Source organism: Juglans regia, chromosome 15, assembly GCF_001411555.2.
Source record: "Juglans regia cultivar Chandler chromosome 15, Walnut 2.0, whole genome shotgun sequence".
NCBI lineage: Eukaryota > Viridiplantae > Streptophyta > Magnoliopsida > Fagales > Juglandaceae > Juglans > Juglans regia.
This window is the reverse complement of record NC_049915.1, coordinates 1942201-1952963: the sequence shown is the minus strand read 5'-3', so window position 1 is coordinate 1952963 and position 10763 is coordinate 1942201. Positions and strand designations below refer to the sequence as shown.

General features: G+C 33.4%; 1 protein-coding gene across 1 annotated transcript; it reads right to left on the bottom strand.

Annotated features, from left to right (window-relative positions):
• Positions 1 to 7141: 7141 nt before the first annotated feature.
• LOC118344749 lies at positions 7142 to 8131 on the bottom strand. Its single transcript, XM_035686131.1, has 2 exons — positions 7820 to 8131; positions 7142 to 7735 (listed from the first exon to the last, which is right to left on the bottom strand). Exons 1-2 carry the CDS (start codon positions 7916 to 7918, stop codon positions 7496 to 7498), a joined length of 339 nt encoding a protein of 112 aa, XP_035542024.1. The 5' UTR covers positions 7919 to 8131; the 3' UTR covers positions 7142 to 7495.
• Between the last annotated feature and the right edge of the window lie 2632 nt (positions 8132 to 10763).

Genomic DNA, 10763 nt, shown 5'->3' with positions numbered 1-10763 from the left:
AAATCTATTTTTGTGCGAGTCGGTCTCATTTTGGATCGATTATAACTCTTTCTATTGCCCTTCTCAAACTGCAGTGCCTGAACATGAAAAATCTGAGATTCGTACGTATCTCGATCCGCTCAGCTACGCTTTGGTTCTTAATTCATTCGAGGATCCACTCTTTCTACCCATTATCGGTGCTTGTACGATTAGATTACACTTATTTTGGATGCATTTTTTCTGTTTTGCATACAATTAGATTACATTTGCTTTGAACACACAGAGTCCTCTGTTTCAAAAATATTTAATTTTTTTAATTATTAATTTATTTTATATTATTATATTTTACTATCTGCCTATTATATATTAATTAATAATTATATTCTAATTAAATTAATATATCACTAACTCAAGTTAATATATCAATGCATAAATCTAGCCTCCAACACATGAACCTGTACACATGAACCAAACCATTATTATAAAATATGTGATAGAAAGAAAAGAAGAGAAATAATTGATAAAATATGTATTTGATGTAAGTATAATAACCTTTAAATTTAAAAAGAAAAGTAAAGTAACAATAGTTAAATTTCAATTATTTAGAATTTGGTTAATCCATTGTGATCATATTTTGTGCTCTAATAGCTAAATATTCAATAGATTTAGATTTTAGCTAATTCATTGAGGATGCTTAAGGAATGGATATTAAAGAATTATTCATATCTTTGAACCATCCCCATTGTTTACTAGTCTTCTATCATCTAAATAAAGAGAAATCGATGTGTAGAACAAATTATCCATATTACTTAAATATTCAGATTTCATTATTAATAGTCAAATTTTAAAATTGATCTCTTAAATCAAATTATGCAGTACCAACTCAAAGGTAAGGCCACTTAGAAGTGAAGATATTTTTTCTTTTAATTTTATTCAAAAAATTATAAAACCATTTATTAAAAAAAATTCAAATAATAATTATATTTCTCAACATGTGCAAAGCCACACTAAATTTAAAATTTAATACAATGATAATTTATTTTTAATATTTATTTTGAGATCTTGTTAAATCGAAGGACAAAATTTATAATAAGGCATCATTTTAAATTTTTGTATTAAATATAAATTCAAAAACTTCTATATATATATATATTCATATTTTTATAAGCTAGCTGTTTTTGTTTTTGTTTTTCAACTTTAGTCCTAAGGTTATTTTTTTGGAAAAGATATTTTAGAGATATATAGTCATCAAATTAATTACAAAAAGATATCTAAAAAATAAAGTCACAAATTAAGGCTAGAAAAGATGGCGAATGGCACTCAAACAGAATTTGAGTGCACTCCGCAAAGGACATTTGGTTGTCAAACTCCTCTCAACTCATCTCAACTCATCATTACAACTTTTTCAAATTCCAATACAAAATATAATAAACAATTCAACTTTTTCAAATCCCAAAATAATAATAATATTAAAAAATAATATTCTAATAATATTTTATCATCTCAACTCAACTCAACTCAACTCACTTCAACATCCAAACACAACCTTAATGCAATGATCTGCAATCGAAATTGGCAGAGCAAGTATGGCATCATCAAGATTCACCTTTAGGGCTCCTATTTCCACAAATCATTAGCGAAGAATATTGCATGGGTGCAAACTCTGTGATAATGAACAAACAACTGCGAACAAACCCATATGATCAGTAAATCATGTGAACATCAGTTCAACCGTTGAACATCATGTGAAAATCTGTCCCTATCAACATTTCAGATTCGCAGAAGATTTTATGGCCAACAAAACACTGAGGAGTTTTGTCACTTTTGGAGGACCACCAGAGTTTTGGACCACTTGAATTATATGACATGCCCATATATATGTGTTGCGTTTACCTTTGGGCATAACATATATATGGGCATGATTAAAAATTACTTCAATGTGTCACACCAATCTGAGGATATATATATATATATATATATATATGATTATATAATTACCATTTTACACACTTGACTTTCTTCCAATTGTCGAACACAGTAATGGTGCATAAACCACACGTACTACACACCATGGTGTCTGTGTATTTAATTTAGAATATTTATGAACAGTGCAAGAATTTTAAGTAAATGAATCTGAGAATAGAAGGAGTAGACAACATATCATTAAAATGTCAATCGTATACAACACACACAGACTATAAAAGGATTGTCCCGGCCGGGGAAAACCCTGGGAAACAACTACCAAACACTAAACAAAACACCCTTGAATTGACATAAAAAAAACATCAAACATCAAAACCCAAGCACACCATAAGGAAATTCATTCATAATGACTAGTATCAGCTTCGTCCACCATAACAAGAAAATGACAAAACATGACAGAAACAGCAGAGAACACGTAGGAGCTAGGCATCTTTAATGCATTGCCAACAGTAAGATCGTCCCTCAGGATGGTGGAGTCCACGGCGATGGTGGTACGTACTACATGCCTGCATTCTTTTTGCCGTATGATGAATTGGGTTGTGCCACAATCATTGAGGAGCTGCTAGAGTAGTTTTTGGGCTCGGTATTGGAAGCTCCTGAGGGAGAACCACCACAAGAACAGAGAAGAGAGGCAACGAAATGGACAATGGAATCAAACATTTTTGCTTTAACTAACCTCCTCTTTGCTGGAATCACACTGCCTTTCTTTGGTGTAAACCATGGTTGTGTCTTGGCCACAACCGCTTCTTCCTCATGATCAACCACCTCTCCCATTGTCTTGGCCTTCATTTCTTCAGTCTGGTTCTGCTACACCAACAATCTCTCTCCTGGCTTTTCTCGGCCTCTTCTCAAAGACTCCTACAAAGTTATAAACCTCTCTCTCTCTCTCTCTACCCCCTTATGCTTCAACTTATAGTTGTTAACTTTTATTTTCACGTCTGGAAAAGGGAGATCAGGATCATAACGCGTACGCGTAGAGAGATTCAAAGTCGTTTAGAAGCAGACAAAATCAAGAATATAACGTGGACAGGCATTGATAGGCCACGATGAAATCAGGTCGCTTTCTTGTACATCATTTTGCATGGATATACAGGTTTATAATACGTAGCTTGGCTTTTTACCTTCTAACTGTTTCGAATCAACCTGCACATTTAGCAATTGAAAATTACTTCAACAATAAATAGATTTCATAAAAATAAATCTACAAAATAAAATAATTTGATATAATACGTTAGATTATAAAATTATTTTTATCAAAAAATAAATCTAGTAAATCATATAAAATTATGTCAATTTGTGAGTTTATATTTATATAATTTTTTTACAATTTATAAGACTTTTTTTAACAACTATATATTGTGAAAAAGAATTCAAAAGAATTTGCCTTTTACTTATAAAATTCTCTTAAAGCTTGATTTATGTGATTTCTATAATAAAAGGGGAGCATTTTTTTATGAATATAACAAAAGGGAATTAGTAGCTTTCAGACATAACACGAGACATTTTAAATTCAACACACGAGTAGTACTCTTTTTGACAGTTCATAGTTCCGCATGGTCAGATTCCCCCAGAAGTTAAAACTAAAAGCGAAAGAAAAGAACACCAAATAAAGATAAAAGCGCTACCAAAATAGACTTATACAGATATGAATCATATGATAAAGAAATGAAGTCATTTTCAAACAGTAGTTCCTAGTTGTGTCCATTATTTCTGGGCAGTTTCTATGTGACCAGACATAGATGTGACATGCATATATGAAAAAGACAACTAAGTGTTCAGACTATAAATTAACAACTATTTTATAATTTTACCTTAAATAAAATCACATTGTCACTGTAAAGGGCCGGCTTCAAAACTAGACGTACGACTGCCATAACAAAATGATGACAGCCGGTGGTGAATAGATCAAATAAGAAACTGATCTATATAATCATATATATATATATATATATATATAATAGAGTCATGATATCTATAAAGTTAGGTATGAAAGTTTTCGAAAAGATCATTTGTAAAAGAGTGAGCCTATCATAAAAAATAATAATTTATATATATTTTTTTATAAAAGATCTGCACGAAACTTTGTATACGATTTGTACAAATTAGAGGTCATGCTAGTCAGCTTTTAAACATTTTTTTAAACATCTTTAACAGTTAAGAAAAAATAAAAAATACACAATTTTATTAATAATCACTTACTTAATCATTAATTAAAAAATAATAAAATAAATGAACAGTAAAGGGACGAAATCATGTGGTCATCTAGCATTTTCCGATTTGTAATAGTACTCATTAGAACAATAATTAAATAATGATTCAATTCTCTGTCAGCTATCCATTAACTTCTTTGCAGGATGACCAATGATACCAATGATTTGCTGGTGCAAAAACGTAGTTAGGGTAGATAACAGCGTTAATGACAGAATTTCTCTACATACAAATGGAATTGTAAATACATTATTTATTGTGGTACAAATTATAATTATAAAAAGACTAAAATATTTCTTACACTTTTTATAATATGTGGAATGTTTCCCCATCAGTAGTTAACAATTAGCAGATTTACAAATAAATTATCTAAGAATTTAACTTATATTCACATGATTTTTCAAAAAAAAAACTGATATTCGCATGAAATGAAGACCCAAACATCATAAGAAATTGATCTGAACTCCTAAGATATTAGAACTCTGTAATTGAGAATAAAACAAATTTCAGCAATGTTTGAACAAGATTTTAGAACATAGTGAAAGGCCCTTTAATTTGTAGTGGAAAGAATATTGAAAGAGGTTACAGATTCTAATTGATTAATGCTCTTAATTCATTATAACCCCTAAATGGATGATCATAATAATTTAAAGTATCAAAAGACCTAAATGATCATTTAATCTTGAGATCATTCTATTACTAATATTCCAAACTGTTTGGCAGCCGTACTACCGATCTTGACTTCAGTTTCTAAAGCTTGCCAATGAAAAAACAAAATACAACAAAAATTACAGATAGCTGGAAACTGCAGCGTTTAGTTAAGGCCTTTTAGGAAGGAAGAGGAAAAAGTTTTCCCGTTTGTGTCCCACAAGCTCATAATTAACAGTGGAGCCCAAGTGATTCCTTAAGTTGAATGTGGAAAAAAAAGCATGGACTACGTATTATTACAACCTAAGAATTGTAGGCCCTTCCTATGATGTACTAGGTTTTTTTTTCCTTTCTTTTTTTTCCTTTTCATATTGATCGATTGTCAATAGAGCGAATGTGCCCACATCTTTTATCATTATAAATATTTTCCGAAATTTTTGAACTTCATTTTTCCGAAATTCAAAATATAATTAGGAATTTTAATTATTCAGCATTTATCATTTATGAGAAAATTAATAATACAAGCGGCCACATATGAAACACAAGAAGTTGATTATTCTTAACAAAATAAAGAATTATTATTCTCAATTATATGTTCAATGCCCAATCCTATCTGCCTACATCGATAACGTCATCCCATCACCTATTGCAGCCATAGCTTAGGCCGATTCACTAGACATGTCTACCACATGAGAGGATTCACCCACGTCATCATCCGCAGCCATATTTTCCATTGAAGCTCGATGATCCAATACATTATGAATCAATTCATCATTGGGTGTCATCGTTTTAATCATGTTGTGTAGTGTATAATATGCAATGAAAATCATGGCATGCCTGACTAGGCGATATCAAGACATGGCATCCAATATTTGAAACCGGTTTTTCAATAAAGCGAATGTGCGTTCAATAACGTTCTATAAGGATAAATGACGATAATTGAAATAATCTTATATCTCCGAAATTGACAACCACTACGACGATCAGACCGGTGATATCTTTCTTTTGGATAGGGCGGCATAAACATTTCTATGTAGGGAAAATCCGCATCAACAAGATAATAATAACCTGAACACATTTATAAATAAACAAATTTAGTTATTTTCCAAATAAATAATTTGACGCAAAATTCAAAAGACAATGTTCTCTGATTATTATTTATATAAAATTTACCTAGGGGTGGCTATGGAAATTGATTCCGACTTCAACTCAATGCATCCATAAAAACGCGTATATTATGGGTTGTTCGCTCTCGCCCAATATACACATACGTGAATTTCATATCGAAGTCACATAAATACAAGACATTTTGTGCAATTCAATTATAACAATTTCTATATGTGTTATGTAAACGAATCGGTGCAACAGCTGAAATCATGGCGTCGTCCATCGCACCAACACATTTCTACAAAACCATTCTCATATAACACAGCTCAATTATAACAATTATAATTATAACATGAAACCAAAAAACTGGAATGATAGAGTTCAAATCTCGGAAAGTCATTACCTCAAATCATGGATAATTGTGGGGGTTTCCCGCAATGTAAGGATGTACCTCAGTTGTGTGTGTGCCCTGTATAAATGTCCTTATGTGACAGTTAATAGTTTCGCTTGAATGTTGGAAGCAGTCTCCAACAATGCGTTGACCATGTGCATGACCAACAAGAAGGCAAAACATGCCCAATGGTTCCTCCACCGAGACCCTCTCTGTAGGGTCCATAATCATTGATTTTTGTAACACATCGCATACATAACGGAATGCGGGCACCTCCATGCGAAACATTTCGAGACAATTTCGAGACTGTTCTTTCAAAACTTCCTGAACATATTGATTCCCCTAGAGAGCTATATTGTGTTAGGGCATTCAAAGCCAACCTCTAGAATTTTGGCATGTCATCCACATCCTAAAAACTAGGTTCCTCTTCTACAGGCTGCAGTGCTAATTCATCTCCACTCAAATTATATATCTTCATTCCCTCATTTGTCTTATTATTGCAATAAATACTTGAACTTGTCTTTTCATTGTCCATTATGAATAACCTTCTTGCGTGTGCGTTCAAAAAATAACATCTTAGCAAAAATTATAAACTCAACGTATACTCAATAAAATGTGATCATATCTTATATTACCCACTGCATAATGTCACAGAGTAATGTCACACATTAATTATCCACTGCATAAAACTTAAAATTAAATAACTTCAAAGTCATCTAACATAAATAATTAAAACAAGCATAAATAGCATAAAATATAATTTCAGATAAATGCTTATCACTGAAGCTGATAAGCATAAAAATACCAATCCAGCAGTCCCTCCGATGAACCACTCATCAATAATACTTAGATCAATCTCCAAGTCCACTGACTCCTGTAAATATTAGAGATTGACACGAACGATCTATGCACTGCCAGATTAAGTAACGGTCGAAGGCCTTGATAAATTGGAGGCAAGGGAGGTTCTACTTCTTCCAGCAACTTCATAGAATGGACATGGAGATCAAGCGCAGCATCACACTCCATGCTATTCGCCCTTTTGCTGAGCTTCCCGGACATGCTCCCATACCTCCCGTCCTTAGCAGCCTTCCTCCTAGTTGCAGCACTACACTTAATTTCCTCTAGGAATTCACTAAATTGGTCTTCAAGGGCAATGGATTGGGTAGGCCCTCCCCTCCGTCATCGGCGAGATCCACTACGTGCATACCAACTGCTTGCAATGGGCCCCTTCATAATCAGCCACCTGTCAACCATGGTTTTGCATCTCCTCCTCAAGCATTTGCTCATCGTCACTAGTTGGGGCCGGGTCAGTCGATGCCTGATGTAGTGTCCTAGTCGCAACTGAACGCCAAAGATTATGCAGAGGTATTCATACTTTGGGCATCCCTCGGTCTTGAAATACTTGAATGATGATCTCACCTAACATTAAAGTTGTAATTAAATACAATGAGAACAAGTTTTAAAAAAAACTATAATTCAATAATTCAAATTGTGAGTTCGTACCTTGATTTCATTCGCCAAGTGTTCCTTGCTGACAACTGGAGCCTTCCTCTCAGCGTCCCACCCCAAACCGGTTTGCTTCATAGATCCGTAAATTCCCATTGCCTTCTCTTAAGACGAGCAATTTTGCCTTTAACTTGATTGGATTTGAAATTCTTTGGCCCAATCACAGGCAACCGTTCAGCAAACCGAATATGGTCTCCGTGTGTATCTTCCCTTCCCTCATTGTGTCCATTAGTGTTTCTTGGTACAACATATCTATCAATATATCCTCCATCCCATCACTCCACATGTCCCGATCACGAATCAAGTCGATTGATTAATCTATATGGTGCTAAAATATGCTCAAATTATAGAGACAAATATTAAAACCAAACCACATGTTCATAAATATCAACCGAATTCAACATGCATTTAAATAGAATGACCCAAATACATATACAACATGTAAATAAGAAGGTCACAGGCTATGATAGATAACATGTTTATAGGGAAAATAAGAAAACAACTATGTGTCATACCTGTCGAGAGAATGACGATGACGATAAGCGTAAGTAATAACACTACAACATGAAATGAATAAGATAGATAATTCGTGAAGTGGGGGAATATATTTAACTCAACACAAATAGCCAAACTTTCAGGAAAATGGTAACTCAACACTTAACTTGAGCATTGAGCCTGAAAAACCGAAACTCAAGAGTCGCTTCACAAGAAACCGAGTAGACTTTCAAGTTTTTGTAATAAGTTCATGGGTGAATACACACAAGACTACTGAGTTTTGAATGGAGTATCTCCAAAAGAAACATAAGATGAAGAAGTTTGAAAATCCAACCTAATCTCGGTGGAGTGCATAGTGTGTTTAAAATCCAGCATTGGAAATGAACCAGCCAACCAATGTGAAGTCTCTTACTCAAACTTCTAAACTGATTTTATAACTAACAAAATTTAAAATATCTAGGAAAAATACAGGATAATATAATAATTAATATTATATCGTAATACATGTAATTAATATATTTGACATGAACTTTAGCATTCATGTTGATCACATACATATAATTGTAGCCGTTAGTGCAGTTAGCTGAAATCAGTTATTCAATACCATTTATATCCAGAAAAATTGAGATCAAGAACTACAAGAATATTTGACATATTAATTCGAGAATTAAGAAAGCATAGAATCTAGGGTCTAAAATGTATAGTTGTTTTTTTTTTTTTTTTTTCATAATCTCCAGCATTCACTGTATTTTCAAAAGTTGGCTTTGGAAGTGGAGAAGAAAGAAAGAGGGTTTCTACTGGGCCAATATAGACTCTCGTTCAAAAGTGGATAAGCATATTTTTCCTGTAATTTGGAGAGTGGGGGAAACAAAGTCATTTGCAAAAAGCAAGAGACGGGCCATATGGGATGGAAGAGGGCGAAACTTGGAAGGGGGATCCTTACTGATTCTTTGACTAGCGAAACAAAATAACTGAAACATGGATAAAGTATCCCTTACATTTGCGATCCACTCAAAGCGTGCACTTGGAGGAAAGAAATGGAGCTAGGAGGAGTTCCTAAAGTTATGTGCTTGCTTAACAATAAACCGTCCCAACAAGGATATAAATGCAAAAACAGAATTCACCTACTCTTTTCTATATCATTTCCTGAACTCCCATGAAACACAAGCAAGATATAATCTTTATGTTCTTGACATGATCTCTCTCCCTATCTGTTTATATTTCTAATCAGGTATATGTCATGTGTGGTTTTTGTCATTAAGATGCTCGATTACCACCCCCTCCCCAAAAGAGCAAAGAGGAGAAGAAAGGGAAAGAATTACACCCAACATCCACTCCCAAGTACAAAAATCAAAGGCCTAGAGCTTGGTCCAATAACAAACCAAACAGGAGCTACAAATAAAGTTCATGCCACTCCACCCAAGGATAATCTCAAAAGTTAAAAAAAAAAAAATCTAAGGTTCAAATCTATAGATCTAAGGGCTAAGCCACTTAAAACCAAAAACTGCACTTTACCTGTATAGATCCCAATGACATTTTGCTTGGCACATATTAACAATTGATATATGACTCATGCAGGTAACACAATATCTGTGTAGCCACTGCTTCTAGAGTTAAATTACTTCATATGAGGCTCAATTAAAAACCAACCCCTATATGGACTGTGCAAACCCTAAACTTGTCACATATCCACCAAAGCTGGAAAAGATGTATGTTTGATTTACTTGTCCACCTACACCAACTTAAGGAGACGTTTGGATTCGCATGACATCTCAGTTCATCTCAACTCATCTCAGCTCATCTCACTACTATTCATTACTATTCAACAACTTTAACTCACAAATCTCATTACTATTCACAACTCATCTCATTACTATTCACAATCCATCTCAACTCATCTCAACTCATCTTCGAATCCAAACGTCTCCTAATGTTGAAGAGATCACAAGATCAGTGTGAGTCAGACGAAAATAGGATAAAAAAAATACTAGTGTGGGAAAATACCATGAATGAATCCCATGATATCAATTTTGATATTTTCTATTAAGAACATTTGTCTTGATAATGATCACAATGGTTGCTGCAAGTCCACAAGATATAACTGTGTATGCATGATTAGGGAGTTCAGCGAAAAAATACAAAACATATATAAATTTCCTCACTCACATGAAGTAGGCACATCAATCATCAGACATCTTCAAGCTCCAACTGATCATATATATTAACAACAGTGAAGAACATATAATTGTCAGGCGATAGAAGAAAATCCAAGTAATCAATGTCAAACTGGTCTCATTATCCTCATAACCTAGATACTACACATGCTATTGAACTCACCAACAGAATTGGGAAAGAAATCATTGAAACATTAGAAATTTTATATGGGACAATCCAATTTCGTAAGATTTTTTTTTTTTAAATGATTTAGTTTGATAAAATAACAACC